The sequence below is a fragment of the Girardinichthys multiradiatus genome, chromosome 4 (assembly GCF_021462225.1).
Source record: "Girardinichthys multiradiatus isolate DD_20200921_A chromosome 4, DD_fGirMul_XY1, whole genome shotgun sequence".
NCBI lineage: Eukaryota > Metazoa > Chordata > Actinopteri > Cyprinodontiformes > Goodeidae > Girardinichthys > Girardinichthys multiradiatus.
Genome location: NC_061797.1, coordinates 10562829 through 10585395, shown reverse-complemented (window position 1 = coordinate 10585395; position 22567 = coordinate 10562829). Strand labels below are relative to the sequence as shown.

At 38.2% G+C, this 22567-nt stretch overlaps 1 protein-coding gene across 2 annotated transcripts in view; it reads right to left on the bottom strand.

Annotated features, from left to right (window-relative positions):
• LOC124867351 (multiple C2 and transmembrane domain-containing protein 2-like) overlaps positions 1-21773 on the bottom strand; it is a 60226-nt gene extending 38453 nt beyond the window's left edge. For both annotated transcript variants that reach the window (XM_047363756.1, XM_047363757.1), the window contains exons 1-3: positions 21623-21773; positions 11092-11636; positions 2236-2353 (exon numbers count right to left, since the gene is read on the bottom strand). In XM_047363756.1, coding sequence (XP_047219712.1) covers positions 2236-2353; positions 11092-11598 — 625 coding nt within the window. In that variant the 5' untranslated portion in view covers positions 11599-11636; positions 21623-21773. The remainder of the gene's footprint in view (positions 1-2235; positions 2354-11091; positions 11637-21622) is intronic.
• Between the last annotated feature and the right edge of the window lie 794 nt (positions 21774-22567).

Below are 22567 nucleotides of genomic sequence, written 5' to 3'. Positions count from 1 at the left end.
ATTGGCAGACAACATAATCAGTATTTTCGCTAACTCACTGATCCAGACATGTAAATGTTTAACAAGAGATAGGTATCAAAACGCAGAACTGTAAGTAAAAAGTATGTGGGATATACACGCCATATAAATATATATATATATACAGGTCCTTCTCAAACAATTTGCATATTGTGATAAAGTTCATTATTTTCCATAATGTCATGATGAAAATTTAACAGTCATATATTTTAGATTCATTGCACACTAACTGAAATATTTCAGGTCTTTTATTGTCTTAATACGGATGATTTTGGCATACAGCTCATGAAAACCCAAAATTCCTATCTCACAAAATTAGCATATCATTAAAAGGGTCTCTAAACGAGCTATGAACCTAATCATCTGAATCAACGAGTTAACTCTAAACACCTGCAAAAGATTCCTGAGGCCTTTAAAACTCCCAGCCTGGTTCATCACTCAAAACCCCAATCATGGGTAAGACTGCAGACCTGACTGCTGTCCAGAAGGCCACTATTGACACCCTCAAGCAAGAGGGTAAGACACAGAAAGAAATTTCTGAATGAATAGGCTGTTCCCAGAGTGCTGTATCAAGGCACCTCAGTGGGAAGTCTGTGGGAAGGAAAAAGTGTGGCAGAAAACGCTGCACAACGAGAAGAGGTGACCGGACCCTGAGGAAGATTGTGGAGAAGGGCCGATTCCAGACCTTGGGGGACCTGCGGAAGCAGTGGACTGAGTCTGGAGTAGAAACATCCAGAGCCACCGTGCACAGGCGTGTGCAGGAAATGGGCTACAGGTGCCGCATTCCCCAGGTCAAGCCACTTTTGAACCAGAAACAGCGGCAGAAGCGCCTGACCTGGGCTACAGAGAAGCAGCATGGACTGTTGCTCAGTGGTCCAAAGTACTTTTTTCGGATGAAAGCAAATTCTGCATGTCATTCGGAAATCAAGGTGCCAGAGTCTGGAGGAAGACTGGGGAGAAGGAAATGCCAAAATGCCAGAAGTCCAGTGTCAAGTACCCACAGTCAGTGATGGTCTGGGGTGCCGTGTCAGCTGCTGGTGTTGGTCCACTGTGTTTTATCAAGGGCAGGATCAATGCAGCTAGCTATCAGGAGATTTTGGAGCACTTCATGCTTCCATTTGCTGAAAAGCTTTATGGAGATGAAGATTTCATTTTTCAGCACGACCTGGCACCTGCTCACAGTGCCAAAACCACTGGTAAATGGTTTACTGACCATGGTATCACTGTGCTCAATTGGCCTGCCAACTCTCCTGACCTGAACCCCATAGAGAATCTGTGGGATATTGTGAAGAGAACGTTGAGAGACTCAAGACCCAACACTCTGTGTGGGGTGGCATTTCTTTGGAGGGCCGTGCCCTCCTACAGCCTCCTCCACATCTCCTGGTGTACTGGTCTGTCTCCTGGTAGCGCCTCCAGGTTCTGGACACTACGCTGACAGACACAGCAAACTTTCTTGCCACAGCTCACATTGATGTTCCATCCTGGATGAGCTGCACTACCTGAGCCACTTGTGTGGGTTGTAGAGTCCGTCTCATGCTACCACGAGTGTGAAAGCACCACCAACATTCAAAAGTGACCAAACCATCAGCCAGAAAGCATAGATACTGAGAAGTGGTCTGTGGTCCCCACCTGCAGAACCACTCCTTTATTGAGTGTTTCTTGCTAATCGCCAAAGATTTCTCCCTGTTGTTTATTCTATTTGCACAACAGCATGTGAAATTAATTGTCAATCAGTGTTGATTCCTAAGTGGACAGTTTGATTTCACAGACGTTTGATTTACTTGGAGTTATATTGTGTTGTTTAAGTGTTCTCTTTATTTTTTTCAGCAGTGTATATATATGAATGTGTAAATCCCATTCTATGTATACTTGTGAGGAACCAAACACTTCATATTTCCACCATCAAACTTCCCCTTTTACCTTTATTTGCTTCCTATTTAACCCAGTGTTCTTGTTGTAAAGTTAATAGTGTCACATTCTGACTCAGGTGGATGTTTAAAGTACCTCTTTAATTATTTGCTTTTTAAATCTCTTCATTTCCAAAATGTACATAAATGCTATATAAATTTTGACCACCAAATTGTTCTTTCTAATGTTTAGTATAATGTGTGTCATTTTTACACAGAAGGATAATACAGTTTAAAATAGAAAATAGTTTAGTGAGTCTGAGAACCCTCAGTTTCAGCTTGTGTTTTAACAGTTTAATGCAACCATTACCACATCGGTCTCTGATAACCAGGTTGTGTCCTTCTTTTAGCCTGATGGAGAGCAAGTAGGACCGCGGACGATCGTGGACACTGCCCAACAGACTTCCAAGCTCGTTGCCCATCTCAACCTGCACACAAAAAACAACATATTACTTAAATTACCAGGAGTGGTAACAAAGAAAAGTAGCATTGGTTATAAAACTAAATAAATTCTCAAAGTAAACAGCAACAGGATTATAGTACAGAACATTTAAATAGGCACACTTTCTAAAAATGGAAAAGTAAATAAAAATGACAGTACTGTTTTAGATTGAGTTCCTGTTTTCTACCACATGTTGTGCCTTGAGCACTTTTACTGAACTAGAACTAAGAAATAATCCAGGACAACAAGATTAAGGTATAGTAAGCCATGCAGGGTCCGGACTGGTTAAGTTAAGCAAGAACGTCCTAAATGCCAAGAAGTTGAGTTGTGAAAAATAATGAGAATTTATGAGCATTTAAAACTGATGAGGATTACAGGTAATGACTGAAATGAGGCTGCGATAACGAGTGAGAAAAAGCTTGATAAACTATGGTGAACAGACTGAATGTTTGAGGAATCACTGGTGGTCCACCAGTGGGGAAACTGGCCTTTGATCTGAACAATTTTATATTCTTTTCCACGCCCCAGATGAATGTGCTCCACTAAAGTACATTTTAACAAGATCTGCACAAAAAAGAAATGCTGTTTGTAAAAGACATGACTCTTCAGGTAGAATAACATGTGATAATCTACATTTTAAAAGGAGGACATCAAGGCCTGCTATCAACATCCATCCATTTTCAATACCCACTTCTTCCATAGTGGGTCGCGGGGAGCTGGTGCCTATCTCCAGCAGTCTACGGGTGACAGGCAGGGTTCACCCTGGACAGGTCACCAGTCCTTCAACATCAACCATAAAAAAAGACTTAATTTGAATTGTATGCTGTGGATCAGTGAGTTTAGGTTTGTTCTTAATTGAAGGAACTGTCTTCATTACCTTTAACTGTAACAGTCAGTGACTTAAATCCTAAAAATAATTTAAGAACAAAACTGTCCTCCTACCTCAAAAGGTAAACATTAAGTACATATGAGTGCACGTCAACATAAAATCGGATTTAGTTATCGAAAACTGTACAAAAACACATTCTTCATCAGGGTGATTCCTTACAGGACCATAAAATATAAATCAGGATTAACTAGTTCTGACTGTTACATGCTCTGCAGCAGAAATGACAGGATAAACATCCATGGTAACCTCTGTGTCGCAGATTTTTTTGTGTAACTAAATCTGCAATGACTGAAAAATCCCAGCTTTATTTGCTCTCTTGTTCCTGTGAAATGACCCTCTCCTTATCTTTGCTTCCTATCAGATTCTGTAAACTCTCCTCTTCTTTGTTGCCGCCAGTTAGTCTTAGTTTGTGCTTTACCTTTCACTCCTAGCTGAAGTTTAGGACTGTTGTTGTGTATTATGTTCTTTTCTTTCTTTATTACCATTTATTTTGGATTATATACCTCTGCAGTACTTTCAGTTTTGTTGAAATTAAAGCCCGTCTTCTTTCATAACATTCTGCCCAATGAATCGTGCATTTTTTGCCATGTATTGACATATAAACCAAAGACCAAATGTCCTGTTTTATAATTAAATACAATTACATTTAATTATAATATTGGCCACATCTTTCAATACAAATCTCATTGAATCACTTGAATTAATGCTAAAATGGTCAAAAGAGGCCAGAGACAGCATGTTTCTGTGAAATATAAGCTTGTGAAAAGCGAACCCTAACCCTGCTAGTATCACATCCCGCTTTGATTTTGTAAGGCTACTTAATGTCTTTGCCAATGAATTTCCTAAATACACTACAATGGTTGCTTTAAGCATTGTTTCATAAGTCTTCTCAATGGAACAAATAAAATGTTTGTGTCTTCACCAAACATTCTTCAGTCAGAAGAAATTATTTGTCATCAATCCTCTGCTTCAGTTAATAAAACCTTGAGCAGCAGTCACACAGCTTCACCTGGTCAATAACGTCCGACACAAGCTGAAATACGATTAGCCAAAGTACAAACAGCCGTCTGAACATGAATTTCTAAATGTCAGAGGCAATATTACAGGTGAGATCTTCTAACCACAGTAAGGTAACTTGGAATCATCACCCTCATCATTTATTGTCATTGAGTTTGCAACAAGTCCCCCAGAAACACAGCACAACAATACACTCTACTGACATCCCACGCAATACAAAAGCCTTACAAGACACCAAAAATTACATCTTTAAAAATGAATAAAAATCATATTTTCTACAAAATCTTTCAAAGAAAGACAATAAACAATATGTATCTCTATTAATCAAACAACAGAAAATGTCCAAAAAGCTTAAGTTTCTGAAAAGCATAGTTGCACTTACATTCTGCGTGTTTCCGTTCTTTAGTAGGAAAGTGTAGAGATCATGATTTTTATATTGTAAAGATAAAAGAAAGAATCTCCCTTAAAAGTCATATGACAGTACAGGAAAGTTTCTTCTGAAAGCCTATAGAGTCATAGGCAATAAAGGATTGAGTTAGTTAAAGCGCTACTGGGTTGGTATTTCTACCGTAGGCACAAATCCTCTGAGCAGTTATTAAAAATTCCTGTGACCCAGGCAACAAACAGACCTAACCCTAAAACTGCTAAATGAAAAGAGAGAATCATGGCAGGCTGAGGATTTTCTCATCTTCTGTTCGCAAAATACAATTCTAACAACTTTACTTCCTGTACAGACATAAATGATAATAAGAGGAAGAACAACAACAGTGTACTGAAAAAAATACTGTTGACTCCTCGTAATCTGTTAATAGTAAAATGATTCCTACTAAGACATTGTGGGCTGCTGTAAACAGAGTATTTCGGGGCACACATTGGCTGCTTCATGCAGAAATGAGTAGCCAATAATTCCCTTGTTACTTGCAGTGTGCACATCACATGGTCCGGTTGTTAAACACACATCCGTGTAGATATACGGCCTTGTCAAAGTATTCATACTCAAACTTTTTCGTATTTTGTGACATTAGATCCACAAAATCTGTGTATTTCATTTGTATTTTATGTGATAAACTGACAGAAAGTATTACAGGATTGAAGGAAAAATGATTCATGGTTTTCAAAAATTTTCATAAATGAAAGTAAAAGGGTGGCATGCACATACATTCAGCTTCCCTGAGTCAATACTTTGTACTCAATGCAATTACTGTGGCTTTTAGGTTATTTCTTCACATGTTTTGGGAGGTCAAGAGACAAAATGTTTGCAAATTCTTTAAAGAATAGCTTAAGCTCAGTCACATTGAATGGATAATAGATGCTCCTTATCCAATCTGATAGTCTTGTCTTGTAGTCTTTTCACAAATCTTTAAGTGGATTTAGGTTTGGGTTTTATTTAGACCATTCATAAATTCCAACTCATAAATATGGTTATATTTAAATCTTTGCATTCTAGCTCAGGCTTTAGTGCCCTTGTCCGTTTCAACCAACCAACAAGTTTTCCTCCAGCTTTGCCCTGTATTTACATCCATCCATTATTCCGTCAACACTACCAGCTTCACTGTTCCCGCTGAAGGAAAGCATCCCCAAAGCATGATGCTGCTATTACCAAGTTTCACTCTGGGGATGCTGTGTTTAGGATGAGATGCACACATTTCATTTCGCAGGCAGGCCAGTAAATTCAATTTCTTCTTTTTAAATGTTTGCTGTATTGCTTTAAGGACCGGCTTTTGGCTTTTTTTGAACGTCTTTTTTCTTTCCACTCTTCCATAAAGAGCAGATTTGTGGAGTGTAAGATTGTTGTCCTTTCTAGGTACATCTAAAAAAAAAATTTGAATATTGCGTAAAAGTACAATACTTTTTGCCAGTCATCTCTGAAAGTAAAACTGATATATTGCATAGAATCATTACACACAGAGTGATATATTCCAAGCATTTGTTTCTTGTAATTTTGATTATTATACTTACAGGTAAAGAAAACCCAAAATTCAGTGTCTTAGAAAAACACTGTGAAAAAGTTAATTATTGGAAACTCATGGTGTCACACCCTAATCAATTAACTCAAAACACCTGTAAAGGTTTCCTGATCCTTTAAATTGTCTCTAGCGCTGAGTCATAGGATACACAATCATGGGGAAGACTGGACAGATGTCCAGAAGAGTCATCGACACCCTTTACAAGGAGGGTAAGCCATAAAAGGTCATTCCAGATGAATCAAGTTGTTCACAGAGTTCTGTATCCAAGCATATTAACAGAAAATTGAGTGGAAGGAAGAAGTGTGGTAGGACAAAGACGCAACAGGGAGAACCGCAGCTTGAGAGGATTGTCAGGCAAAATCCATTCAAGAATTTGGGTAAGCTTCACAAGGAGTGGACTGAGGTTGGAGTCGGTGCATTGAGAACCACCACACAGAGAAATACTTAAACATGGGCTACAAATGTCGCATTTCTCATGTCAAGCCACTCCTGACCCAGAGGCAACATCAGGAGCATGGTGGTGTTGGTACACTCGGTACAAACACCACCAGATGGTACACTGGTGCATCCACAGTCAATGCAGCTATCTACCAGGTAATTTTAGAGCACGTCAGGCTTCCCCCTGCTGACAGGCTGTATGAAGATGCTTATTTTATTTTCCAGCAGGACTTGGCACCTACCCACACCGCCAAGGTACAAAAAGTTAGTTCAATGACCATGGTGTTCCTGTTCTTGACTGACCAGCAAACTCCTCTGACCCGAACCCCATAGAAAACCTATGGGCTGTTGTCAAGAGGACGATGAGAGACACCAGACCCAACAAGGCAGATGACCTGAAGGCAGCTATTGTCAAAATGAGGTGAGATCTTTCCATGTAATCCATGCAACATTTAGTAACTGCTCACAGTTAACTCCATAAAAGTTACAATAAATATCCTTATGTGTAATCCATGCAATAATTATTAAAACACACAGTTGAAGCAGTAGGGAGTGAAACAAGCATGTTCTCATATTCTGGAGCTGAGAGACTGGAGAGGCCTGTGTGGAGCCACATATTATCATAATATAAACAACAAGTATCCAATGATGTATGATGATTTTACATTCTTTCACAAGTATTAAATGAAATTAGTAATCTTTGATTAACAAGTTAAAAGATGTATGATTGAAATGTGGGTAAGAACTGAGAATTAGAGTAAAAAACATGAAGGTTTGACATTCTCAATCAGTTACATATGAAAGAAATATACGTTAATCATTTATGAAGCATGAATAAAAAGAATGAAGTGATGGTTTTGTAACTGTGTTTTAAAGTAAATGCTGAAAGCTGAAGAATGAAATGTGTAATACTGTGTAAAGTTTAAAACTGAGCAGATTAGGGAAAGAACTGGAGGATGACTAGGAGTGACGAGAGCAGCTGCATGCTGACAGCGAACCTTTTCAAGGCAAACGGGAGGAAGTGAGGATGCGACTACAGACCAGCGTGGCTATTATCGGCATCTCCAAGGCTGAGAAACAGAATCAGTAGGTCACAATGACCATGACTAAAGTATTGAGCAATAATCAAGAAGCTGAGCTGAATAGGTTGTGCAATAACTGAGAAGCCTAATAAGGGGCTGACTGGTGAAAGCATCAAGCACCATAAAAGCAATGCTGAAGGAGGGAACGGGGTTGTTTCCTCGCAGAAGACCAGCGAACAAGATCGGCAAAGCAATCTGAGCTTCCAATACACCTACGCAGTGCCACAGGCTGATAGCCTCTATGTCACGGCGCATTGATGCAGCAATTCATGGAAAAGGAGGCCCAACCAAGTATATATTTGTGCTTAAAACATTTTTTTTTAATGGTCTGTGATATTCTAATTTTCTGAGACACTGAATTCTGGGTTTTCTTTAGCTGTAGGACATAATAATCAAAATTATAAGAAATAAAAGCTTGAAATATTTTACTCTATGTGGAATGAATCTCTATAAAATTAGCGTTTCACTTTCTGAAATGACTGTCAAAAAATATTGCACTTTAACGCAATATTTCAACTTTTTGAAATGTACCTGTATATTAGAAATAGCACAATGATGATATTAGTTGTAATAAATGCACATTTGTCCCCCTCCTCTCTGTCCCATCTTTGCTTTCGACTCTCTGTTTTGCATATTAGCATTTTTGGGCATTGTCATCTGTGTCAGCTGTGGGCATTTACTACTGGGATTCTCTATCCAACAGGGTTAATCTCTGATTAATGTTCCCCTTACCTGGCCTGTCAGATTCGGTGGGTGGCCATGTCTTGGTCGATTTGCATTTTTATTGCACCATTCCCATTTTCAGGAATTGGACTGATAAGTGATCTGCCAGCTTTTGAAAGCTCAAGAAAACTCTTTGATCACTAATATTCTCTAAAACCTCTGAGGGTCTCACAAAACAGCTGGATTTATCCTGAGATCAACCCCATTTACTAGTTAGGAGACAATCACTAATCCAGAGTAATGGGGCGGAATCAGGAATGGACCCTGTACTTAATTTTCTTGTCGCATCCTTCAGGAAAAAGCAGAGGAAAAATCTAAACATTTTTTGATTTTAAAAAGGTTTAACTGTAGAGAAATCCAAAGCTTTTATCAGTGGTAATCATTGTAGTGACATTGCCACCGCTAAGCTGCGTGGTGAGTCGTCCTAGTGCTCATGTCCGATACAATTGTCTCTCACACTTTTGATGATTTGCTGATTTTAATTTGTACAAACCTAATAAAATAACTTGAAACCCATGTATGGCTTTCCCTCCCCTGTACAGTTAGGCCTGTCACATAAAATTCTTATTAAATAAATTTAGGTTTGTGGCAAACGGAGAAACGTTCAGAGACACACTGGTGGTCATACGTTTACCTGTTGACAGTGGCAGGTAGTGTCAGCTGTTTTTCTTCTACCTCTGGGTCAAACAAAGAGCTTCTCCTGTATGGACCTCTATGTTCCATGCTTGCCATTCCTCAAAACTAGTTTATATATTAATATTATATAATAGAATTTTGACATTTTCTATTTGATTCAGAATAGCCTATGTTAGCATCTTGATGCATCAAAAAATAAACTTACCCCCCCTACCTACAACATAAACTACCCTAATGACCCTTATCTATAGTTGACATAAACTGCCAAGACTTGGCCTGGTAATATACCCACAAGCTGATTAACATACGCTTAACTGGCTCCTAAAGGTAATCATTGTCAACTGTTATCTGTTTCTTGTATTTAGTGAGTGTGCATTAAAGAAACTGAGCTTCTGGGCTCCTGAAAGACCCCTGCATGTTTCAACTGCTGCTGCACTGGCGTTGCTGGGTTCCGAGGTGTGAGTAAACCAAAGCAATCCTTAAAGGGCAACGGTACTTTTACAAGTGACTGTTAGCGAGTGCACTTCTGTTTTTGAAATTCTATTGTAATAACAGGTCAAATAATTTTTAAAAAAGTGAAAGTTTATTAACTGTGTTATCTAATGCGGCTACAGGCTATTTTTCTTCAGTGGAAGAGGATGCAAAATGGCTCTACTGGTAATAAAGCTGATATTGTGTGAACAAGCGTATGTCTATTTCATGTTACATGTTGTTCTTGTTCCTTCCCCCAATCTATGAAGGCAGACTATGAACATGAAACTCTCCCCCTAATCTTTTAAATTAAACTTGGAACTAGTTCTTGTGAAAGGAAAACTTGCACGACACTTGTAACTGTTCAAATGGAAATCAAGTTGCAACGGAACCAGACACAAAACCGCAGGTTACACAGAGCTGCTTTTGGGTGGAGCTCCTGTACCAGACGCAGTTTATCCAGTTCATCCAAGTTAAACCTTTTCATTTTTATGCAAATACACCTGACACCTTCCCCACACCAATGTACATAACAAAGTCTTATTTTATTAAAGTATCTTATTACCCTCATCCTGAACGTCTGTACATATAGTTCTTCATTTGAACAGCATATTCACTGTTTTCTATACCTTCTATTTTAAACATGCTCACCTTTAAATACAGTCTATATTTAATTTTATGTTTTTATCATTTAAATACAGTCTATATTTAATTTTATGTTTTTATCATTTAAATACAGTCTATATTTAATTTTATGTTTTTATCATTTAAATACAGTCTATATTTAATTTTATGTTTTTATCATTTAAATACAGTCTATATTTAATTTTATGTTTTTATCATTTAAATACAGTCTATATTTAATTTTATGTTTTTATCATTTAAATACAGTCTATATTTAATTTTATGTTTTTATCATTTAAATACAGTCTATATTTAATTTTATGTTTTTATCATTTAAATACAGTCTATATTTAATTTTATGTTTTTATCATTTAAATACAGTCTATATTTAATTTTATGTTTTTATCATTTAAATACAGTCTATATTTAATTTTATGTTTTTATCATTTAAATACAGTCTATATTTCATTTAATGTTATTTATCATTTAAATACAGTCTATATGTAATTTAATGTTCAGACTCTTTCCATATATTTATTATAAATTAACTTTTTAATAATTATATGGTGCATATAGAATATGATCCCTGAATGGTGACTAAGTGCTACGAATGGTATGTCACCTTTTTGTTATTTAGCTGTTGATGTTACTGACAGTATGACAGTTTTAATTAGGAGGTGGAAGACTCTGTGACAGTGCCTGCACTAACATGGTTAAAATGAACATGGCAGCAGTTTTTAATCAGCTGATCTAACGCTGCTTTCTGGAAACAGTTCTGGAAAAGTTTAAATCATTATCATCCAATACACAAATTCTTGTTCATCTTTGAAGAAATGATTCATATCAATGGGTTTTAATTAAAATGCAGTTACTATACCTGTGTATTGTCTGGTGAATGGTCTTCCGCTGGCATGTCTGGGCTGTAGACAGTTTTCATCTCTGGCAGGGCCAGCTCATCAGCCTCCATGCCTGAAACAAATCTTTGTTGCGTCTCCATTGAGCTTCTCTCTTCTCCACAGAAACCAGTGACCGACTCCTGTGGGAAAGCCCAGTGTGTGCAGTCTGGCATGCTTCGTCTGTATTCACTCTTTTTAGCTCCTGCACCAGGTACTTGCAGGCCACTCCCACCTACTTCCCTGTCGACCAGTGAGGAGACACTGTTGTGGCTTGGAGAGTTGTAGAGATCGGGCTGCCTGCTGGATTCGACGCGATTGTACTTCAGCCTCATGTTCCGTATGTCTGGAACAGAGGTGCTCATTCGATTGTCCATGATTGAATTGGCTTGGATGGCATGTTCGTTTGAATTTGTCTTGCCCCGGTGGAGATGTGGCAGAACTTTCTTCCGGAAAATGTCCAGCTTGCTCCGCTTCTTTGATTCCATCATGAGAAGAAGTACGGCTAGGGTCTGGACATCAATAACAGCTAGAGTAAAAGACAGAGACAGAGGAGCATTAAATATAACTGCAGCCAAAACTACTCCAGCAGAAATTTCTAAGCTTCCATATAATCTTTAAACTATTTCACACATTTAAACCGAGAGACTACAACTACAGTAGACACAGTTGCCAAATAACAAACAGACAAAAGCCAAGTCTCCACTGTGGGAACCTTTTCAGGAACCTGCGGCCCTTTTCCACTGGCTCGTTTTAGCCGGCGCGGCTCCACTCGGTTTCGCTCTACCCGGTATGGTACCAGTTGTGGACCCACTGACGGCTAAAGCCCTGCCTCCAGGTGTCAGTGAAGCGTGCTGCTGTCTTGCTATTAACGGTACTGTGTTACAGTCACATTAAAAGTAATGCTGCTACTGGCTTGTTGAACGTAGAGAACGTCGGCGTTCAGCACGCATTCTCCGACGGGGTTCCAGAATTATAAATGGATCGTCTCACAGTCTGTGTTGAATGAGCTGCTCTTCACCCTCACAATAATATTACAGCTGTAATAACGACACAAATATGCAGAACAGAGGAGCTGCACGCAGCACGTCTACAGCTGTTTTCCTCAATTTCCGGGTCTGTGCTCTGTCCCGCCCCCTTCATTTCTGTCCAATGGGAACAATGATCGTCACCCGCGTGGCTTTGTTTGCAAGTAATAGTTCACTTACAAAAAGTACAATGTGAAAACAAACCGCACCAAATGAAAAAAAATTAAGTTCGCTTTTGGTTCAGACCAAACAAGCGGACCAAAGGACTTTCCTGGTGTTTCCTGGTAGTGTTTATAGACATCTGTAGTTTCCATTTAAAATCCTCTAGCTGGAAATGAATACTGGCAGGTTCTCTGCTAAAACAATGACATGGTGTGCTTTCAGCAACAGTTCAACCTATCACACTCTATGATCTGCATCATAATGTCACAGTCATTTCTTGTGTGTTTCTTTAGAAATTCAATCAAAGATGAACGGAGCTAAGTCATTCAATATGAATACGTGTAGTGCTGTGAAAACTTTCTGGATGCACTGTGTGCCCACAGAAACCCCTCTAAGTCATATTAAAAGGACAAAACTGCTATATTCCCCACAAGGGGCATACCTTTGTATGGGTAGTTTTTGGACAGGTTTCAGGCGCCTACAGAAAACCATTGAAGTTTTTTTTTCTAGAAAGGGGATGAGATGGATGTTCTTCAAATGCAGCAACCATGTGCAAACCATACTCAAGAAAGCTTACAAACATGAACTTATTTACCATTGCAGTGCTGAGTGCAATCATAGAGTAGCAAAAAAAAAGTCTCTGAAAGCACATGGCTTAACATGGATGATAGAAGAACAAGGTTTAGGCCAGGGTGAATACCTAATGAAAGGTCTTCCTATAAACTGTCAAACATATCCAGTTCATCTTTTTTTTCCATACTTAAAAACTAAAGTAGTAAATCTTGCTTACTAAACTGTACTAGCTGGTCCTGTAACACTGACTTCAAACTGCTCTCACTTTAGAAGTGAAACAATGCGGAAAGATAATAATCTCTCCGCATTGTGGACAAAAAAACAAAAAACTTATTTCCCTCAGCAATGTGTTTCAACTTCCTGACAAATGAAACTTTAAGGGTTCCAAGCAAAATATTTGACATCCTGCCTGCAACAGTCTAAGTATCTGAATATTCATCTTGCACCACCTTCTGTACATAACCCTCCCCTTGTGCAGACTATAAGTACTGCTTTTTTGTGACCTGCATATTTTTTTGACAGCATGCACTATTTTAAATCCTGTTAACACCCATTTAACACATTTCTTTTAAAATCATATTACTGTATTTTCACAAAATAGTTCTGGCACGGTAATGGTGTGCTGTTTCTTTGTTATTTACCGCTTTGCTAAAATCATTTTCCCCACTGATCAAGTATCTGCCTCTCAAACTGCTATTTTCAAAAATTGGATCAATAATAAAGCAATTTATTTATTGTTTATGTTAAATAACATGTTTTATCTTTCTTCTCCCTCTTAAAGCACTAATTCAATCTCTGACAAAATCAGTTGACATTATTGATATTACAATAGCATCTACAGTTTAAACTTCAACCATATCTGATTCACTGCCTTCTGTGATGGTTCTATAAAAAGGCTTATTTGGTGTTGCACAGAGTCGGCTAAGAGCCAGGTCATTAATTTACTGAAACATTTGTATAGTGAATTGTTGATCCTCCCTCAGTTGTGATCTGAGAATCACGCAAATGCATCTAAGCAAATAACATCATTTATCTCAGCATCACTGGCAACAAGTTTAATTCATCAGTATTTAAAACATGCCATGTTTGTAAACCCTACTCATGCTGGACCAGCTGACCTGTGATCTGTACCAGCAGTGCTCCAAATGTTAATTAAAACACGTTTCCAGCAAGATTAGCTCTACCTGCTGATGTTAATGATGCAGCAGTGTTTAAATGCTGGATTCAGCAGAAAACAACAGCTGTAATAACAGATCTATGCAGCGCATTGGCCTGTTTCAGCTGCAGATGCCAACATGACAAGCAGGAACAGTGAACTCAAGAGGTAATCTAACTCTTTCATTCATGTTGTTTTTGATGACTTCTTTTTAATTTTTTGGGTTCCTCCCAGAAAACCTTACACTTCGGGGCCCTTGGGACCCAAATGGGTCCCTGCAGAAGTCATCCAACACAAATTCCATAAACATTTGTTTTACTCTTAAAGGTTTAATCATCTTAATCAGAACTGTAAAGTTTTTATTTATTTTTGAAAGATTTTTATAAATTTGTGTCATAACAACGCATATTAGGTTTAGGGGTTAGGGTGGGATTAGTGTTATTACCCTATGTTATCAAGAAAAACCCAAAACATAAATTATGAAGTACAGAGTGGTGTTTGTACAGAATATTTTGTGCTGCAACAATAACAACAAAAAACAACAGAAGAGCTCAATATATCCTCTACATGACCTCTTCTGCTAACTGGTGATTAAATCTGTTATTTCATGAAAACTAAATATTCAACCCAAAAAAATCCAAGTAAAAATGTAGTCACAGCTTTCATCAAATTAAAGTATTTCCAAAGAATGTTATTTTATAGGCAGTTAATGGGGGCTGAGGTTCCTATGCGTGCAGTGTATGTTTATCTTTCAAACTGTGAAGGTGTTATGACAAGTGAGGTGATAATTATTAACTCTGATCCAAACCAATAACTTATATCTTTCCACCAGTATTATTGCAGGCAAACATGTAGTGGTCAAAAGGACCGGATAGGGTCCCAGAAACGCTGGAGAATAAAAAAATAAATAAAAAAAGGCAAATCGGAGTGTACTCAGCTCGGACCCCAAAACATGCCGCTCGAAACATTTTTTATAGGTTGATGGTCTTTCTGTTTACCAAGGTAAGGGTTGCTGTGAGACACAACCAGTGTTTCAAAGCCTGAGCCAGTGCCTGCAGCGACAGACAGGAAGTACACCAGCATCAAGATGGTAAGAAAACAATCCTTAATGAACAAGGACTTAGCTGTAAAGATAACAGGTCATTAAGTAGCTGAAGGGTCAGGTTGCACAACATGAAATGAAATTCAGACATTGTTATTGTTGAATATTGGGATAATACTGCTTGTGATTAACCCTCAGTTTCCTCACCTTTCTTTCTCTCTCTTTTTTTTTTTAAATCATCAAGATGTTCACATTCCTCTCAGTAAAAAAATCTATATTAAGTGTGAGCATTAAATAGAGGTGTAAAGGTACACAAAATCACGGTTAGGTTTGTAATCTAGCTTTAAAGTCACAATTTGGTATTTTTGCGGCACAGAAAAATAAATAAAAATATATCTTTTGTTTATTGTACTTTGGTCAGCAGTAAATTAAGAATCTTCATCAATTTCTAAACTTAATTTGATTTTTTTGTTTTCAAAAACTTGAATAAGAGTATAGAACTCACTGGAGATTGGGCTGGATTTTTTTAAATGAATAAAATAGTATAAGCAGGCATAGCTAATGCCTGGATAGATCATACAACAGTATAACCACTTTAAAATAGTCACTGTTGATGTTTAAACATTTGTAGATAAGACTGTGGCCATATCTGAGAATAAACCATGCTTAACTAACTTTGGAGTTGTTTTAATATTTAGATAACTTAGGTTCCCGATCTTGAAAGATCCCAAATAGGGGGCGCTAAATTGCTTGTAAAAAAAGAAAATTGCACGTGCAATAAGTGGGCGTATTGTGTTGTTGATTTTTTTTTTCTTCCTTCTATTCGGTTCTGCTCCTGCTTTTCTGGACTGTTACAGTTAGATAACCTTTCTCGTTGCTATTCACAGCAGCAAGTTTCATCGCAGCATCTGCCTCTCCTCGCTGTTCATTTGCGCAGGCGCCCAAGTGCGTAATTGCCCATGCAGAAGGCTGAGTTTGAAGATGTTCTGCAAGGAGATGCTTTATGTCTGTCTTACAGTAGATCATCTTACATAGAACCCTCTATTATCATCTATTTTTATTTTTGACAGTCCAAATCTGTTGAGACGTGTACTGAAGTTTCTCCGTCTCTGTCATCTGTCATTCTATCTATCCCTCCTTCTGGCCAAAGTGACGGCAGCCATTTTTGAATGCCAGTTAGCACCTGCATTTTGTCCACGCAAACCTTTTGAAGATCGGGACCCTTGTGTCTCAGATGTACCTGAATGTAACATGAGCAGCTGTTGGGGAAAATTCGCTCTCATTTATGGTGACTCCTCCAACTTGCATCTCATAGAATGTACCAAGTTTGGGCTGATTGGCTGCTACAACTAACCATTTTCCAGCTCCCTCTTTTTTTTCTTAGGAAGTTAATTCATTTAAGTGCAGAGTAAGCTACATGCTTATTGTCGTTGAAGGATGTGTACGCTGACATTAAGTTTTCTTCACTGTAGCTGCAGGAGAAATCTTAATGCTCCCAAACAGCAGAGTTTGGGGACAGCTGGGGGTCCTCTCAGGCTTGTTTTGGTGTCACTTATTTTTATTTTTAACCGTGTCACTTGTTAATGTTAAACATAGATTGCAAACATAGTTCAACACATAGGGTACTTAACGATCCGACAGGGCGGGACCAGATATTTTTAGTATGAATATGTGTACCATTAAACCCCTGGCATCAAGGGATGTAGAGATGCAAACAATGGCAAATATATTATTGGCATGCATGTCTTGCAGTTGAAGTAGATGACCAATTATCGCATTTATGCAGTCCTTTATGATTGCAATATTGCACAGACTGATGGTGATTCAATATTTGGCCAACACCAAATCTTCTCAGCAGCTGTTGACACCTTAAAACAAAACTAAAATTAGAATTAGCTCTGCTGTATTGAACCATTCATTGCACCTATCATATATAATACAATGACAAGTAACAGGTGAAATTAAAAACTATTTCACTAATTATCTAGAATGATACCAGGCAGAAGGTAGGGACATTTTGTCCATAAAATGTGTTGAAAAGAGGAGGAAGTGAAAACCCTTGAGGATTTGAGTGGCTTTGTTTTTAATAACCAGATAGCTCTGCTCTGACATCTCCAGAACTGCAGCTGTCCAAAGGAAGAAAACTGGCTAACTCGGAAAACGAATAGGTCAACAATAAACCCTTTTACAAAATGCGTCAAAGGAAGACCAAGACACATTTCTGCCATCTGTGTGGGCTTTTTTAAAGGACTGAGCAAGGGCAAGGGGTGTTGAAGTGAACCTGCCAAAGAGATGACCCTGACTTGTCAAGCAAGGCAATCACAGCCCTGTGACTTTTGAAAAGGTAAGCTAGAGTTGGTTCAAGTGCATGATGAAGTGATCACAAATGGTCTACACAGCCAGCTGGCTGTGAGATTTAAGCCCAAAACACACAGAACCCACCTATGCTCCATGCATGTGACACATAATTTCTTGTCACATCTGACTTGCCTGAGTGTAAAAGCAGACTGCTAAAATTGAGCAAAGGAAAGTTACTTCAGTGGCATTTACACTTTTAAAAAAAATAAAACAAAACCAAAATATGCTGCAGATGTGTTTAACCCTTCGGGAGGCTTCTGACACTTATTTTATATGTAACTCTTTAAATCAACCCTGCAGCTCAGTGAGCGGTGGGTCCTTCCAGGTTTTGGATGGAACCGCTTCGTGAAAGAGGCCTATGATGGATGCATTTCAGATTAGCTTGCGTAGCGAAGATTCCTGCAAAAGACATCAGGTAATCAGAAAACAGAGCATCAATGCTTGTTCTATAAGGAGTCACATACTTGCAGATCAGTCTTGATCCTTATTATGACCCAAGTCTAATGTCGCACAATATTAGAAAATCCTGCAATGGTGATAATATTGGTAAATATTGCGATGATAATATCAGTTGCTAAATATGCTCATTTTCTTTGTTCCTGTCTTTCATCACCCTGTGGCGTTCAGCATTTTGAGCAATGTCATTTGTGTCCGGTGTGAACATCTACTGCAGTGAGACTGTTCAACTAACTAAACATTACTTTAGGATGAAAAATAAATGTTCATAACACTTGGAATATACTAGCATTTATTATATATAACAATTATTGCTCTCTAAACAGTCCTTTGAGATATGAATATTGCACTTTGATATTACCATGACGATATATTCGCGATATACTGTGCAGCCTTACCCAAATCCATGTTTAATGATGCCAACAATAGGCCATGAAAAGCATATTACTTAAACTTGCAATGGATTCAGGTTCTGACCAATCACTTTTTATTTTTACTGGGAAGTTTTTACTGGGAAGTGGGTAGCCAGGATAATATCCCTTTAATTACCCAGTGAAGACGTAGAATCAGGATGTACAATGGAAAAAGACAAGCCAGCAGGGCAGAGAGCACCCAATCCTTTCACTTCACTGTGTTTTAATGTCACAATAAAAGCTCATATAAAAGCATTAAGTCTAAAGTTTTAGATAAGACATAACCACAACCTATCACCATTTGTAAGAAACAAAAGGTAAGATCTCTCAACAGCCTAACGACAAAAACAAAACGAACACATGTGACCATATAGAATAACTACAAACGTATAAATTTATCGAAGCAGCGTTGATCAGCTTCCAGCCAGATCTTGTGTGCACTGAACTCCTACAATCATTTCCAGGCTGTTACTCTCACCTCACACAAACACAGGCATCTACAGTCTTGAAACAAATACCATATAAGTCAATAATTAACTTTAAACACCCTAATGATGCAAGCAGCTCAGTCTCTAACCATCACTTCCACATTTTGTACTAATAAATGTGTTGATGCTAATTGCTGTGTGAATTAAGTGTTGCTCCAAAAACATTTAGTAGCATTCCAGCGAAGATAAATAGAGTCCTTATCTAACCATGAAACACAGATAAACCCACCGCTGTCCTTGCAGTGGTCAAGGTAGTGACATTTAGACACTCTAGATGTGACAAATGATAGAACTACAAAACCAACCTCAGTTTCACTATGGCTCTAACGTCAGCAGAGTTGAGACATCAATTTTATTAATCAGTGATGAAATCTGGGCCCTGTTGTTATTTTAGTTTTTACCAGTTTTCTCCTTGGTCTCACATAAGGCTGGAAACAGGTGGATGTAGATTTTATGTAGAAAAAAGGATTTGAAGACGAAAATTCATTTTCGTCTTTAAATGCTAAACACTGGCACTAATACCATAACAGATAAAATCATATGATTCACACAGAATCAAATTATAGCTTATTGAGCAAAATAAAATGCATTTCCCCCCTTGCTAGTTTCAAACCATTATGCTAATACAATTAGCTGAACATGGCTGACACAAACACACTGCTGAATTAAATACAGTGTGTTTGAGTTATGGTCGATCACAAAGAGAAAGACGGACATTATTCTGGTTTATTCTTTTCTAGCTAAATACCAAATTGTTAAGAATATCTCACGATGTGTGTTAATAGCTTCCCTTGTCTCCCCAATATGTGTTACAACCAACCCTGTGAATGGGGTAGGTAAAAAAAAAAAGGGAAACCAGGTATTTGATATAACATATGAAGTTTGTGGTATTTTTACAGGGTTTTGAATTCGTGAACTGTAGTAAACACACTTGGGTATTTTATAAAAAACTTTGAGACCTGTAGCTCCAATAATCAGTGAGTTAGAGGCACTGACGCAAGACGTGGCACAACCACACCCGGTCTCCACCACATGTGAAGGCTGTAGTCAGCATAGGTCAAGGAGCTGTATGTTCATCCATTCTTCCATCCTGAGGACAGCCTGGTCCTGAAACCCTACTGCACTGACCTTACTTTTAGCTCTTATCAGATTCTCCTACAAAAAAGGGATTCTGTGAGGGCCTCTGTAAAGGACACGTCTCTATGACCATGATTTAAAAAAAAAAAAAAAAAAAAAACAGAAGTCAAAATTTAGAATGCTACAGAAACCTGATAGTGACACCAAAACTGATGATGGAAAAACAACAAGTTTAAACAGAGAATAGGTTTGGTCCTGGCACAGAAGCCAAAACTGCTGCAGTATAATATACACTTACAGTGCCTTTCAAACGCATCTATACCTCTATAACTTTAGGAAAATCACAAAGATACTGTGCATCATGAAATGCTTTTTTACAATTACAAGAAAGAACCCAAACTGTTCTGCATCAACAATAATAATATCAGTGGTCAATTATGATAAGTTTATGAATGTTTCCATATGAATGTATCTGTTGCTCTTCTGTCATCAGGATATTTTCATGTGAATGGGCTTTTGCAGTAGGACTGACACGACGACAATAATCTTAATGTCTAAATTGAAAAATGCTTTATTTGTGCCTTTCTGTACTGGTAAGGAAATCTGGCAAAGCAATCCTAAGCACATGTTATTACTTGTGCTCGAGCATGCAGACACATGTACCCAATACTTACAAAAAAGCCTGAGCATGTTCTGCTCTCATTCCCAAATCAGGTCACTGCTATTGGATAGAAACAGAGAAAAGCCCCAAAGATCACAAAGAACAAATAATAGTGTTTCAGGATGACTGGGTTAATCCTTTGCTAAACATCAAAGCACTTCTATTCACTACATCCTCTAAATGTTAGATATGTTGAATCACGAGCAGTCAGTCACTCTGAATTCCCTAACTGGGATCAGACCACCTAATGTTGACAAAACAGTCATACAATGTATAGGAAAACAACAATCTCACAGCTGTATAAAGGCTGAAAATGTGAAGTTGATTGCATCTGCTTGTTTCCCCTCCTCCCAGCTGATGGGTTGAGAAACCTCATCACTGCGAAGTCTTGTCAGAAGAAGAGATGAAGCTATTTCCTGGAAGTGTTTCAATGTCTGTGGTTCCTTCACACTGATATGCTGCAAGCATATCAGTGCAACAAAACACCAGAGCCAGAATGGCTTAAATGTAAACACAGTATCCATGTCACAATTAGGAGAGTTTGCAAGTGTTGACGACACTTAAATATCTAGTGTGACATTGAAAAATCCTGTCCAGAAATATGAGACCTGTCACACGTGTTTCTTACAGAATATTTATGCTTAAAAGTCTAACTGTGGCATTATGAGCTCTTTTATTTGGCTTTAAAACAAAAAGATTATAAAGCGACAAGCATGTCATACAGAACACAAAAACTGTGGTTACTTCCAGTCTAAATGAAGGCATGGAGACCAACAGCATTAAAAGCGACGCCTTTTAAAATGTAAACTGGTGTTACGTCATTCTTCTCTTCTCTTAACAGATAAATACTTGTTAAAAAAAAAAAAAAAAGTTTGTTAGACCGTGAGGCTTTTGAAAAATATTAAATCAACGAGGAAGACTTTCATGTGGAAACGCTCTCATCTGTATGAGCCAGCCACTTACAGGGTGAGGCGTTTAAGGAACGGAGGAAAAATGCTCACCTGGCCAGCCCCACCTCAACGAGCCTACAGGTATCTTTCCTCCTAAAGCAAACAATGTATGGAGAAAACTCTAACTCCACAGCAATGTTTCAATAGTTACCTCGCACCGCTACTCGAAGCCTCCGACAGCAGTTCGTGGCTCACATGACGCCCAGAGAGCATCGTATTTACAGCGACGGGTCAGAATTTCGACGGTGGTTTGAGTCTCTGACGCAGAGACTTCCTCCCTGGAGCAGCAAGAGTCAAGCAAGCGAAACGACGACGCGCCAACTGCTAGGAACAAAATAAAAGCATATCCGGATTCAGAACACTGGTCACTCAATAAAATAAGTATTTAGGCAGATTTCTTCTGTTTTTATGTCTTTTACGTATTTCTTAAAGTTTTCAAAAATATAATCATCACTATAATCTGTCCACTGTCTAACCTTCTCAGGCTTTATCATTTCAAAATAAAATCCATAACTTCTAGTAACCAACCTTTGCTTGGTAATAGTAACATCACATTCAAACTTGTTTTCATATTTTGCTAAACATTTGTAAGGTATGAAAAAAATCAGCACAATGAGCAATTCAACTCAAACATAAGAAAGTTGTTCGGTTTGATTCTAAAATCAATCTACGGTGCTTTGCCAAACATTTTCATGCCTCACAACCACACCCTTTAATGTATTTATTTTGGATTTATGTGACTGACAGACACAAAGTAGCGCTTTGTGGAAGGAGATTATACATGGTTTCCTTTTTTTTAATTTCATTCATCGTTTTCTTTTATTAAAACATAAAAAAAATGTTTGTAATCAGTCCCCTGAGTCAATACTTTGTACAACCACGTTTTGCAAAAGCTACAGCTGCGAGTCAATTGGATCTGTTTTTTTCAGCTTTGACCATTTAAAAACCATTCTTCTTTGCTCTATACTACAGTAAACAGTTCTGCAGTATACACGTCCCTAGAGCCACCCTAAGCATCCGGGGACTGGGCCACCGAGGTCTCCACCTTCGTCCAATCCTCTTTGCACCGGTCCCTCACGGTTCCCCCTGCAGATGG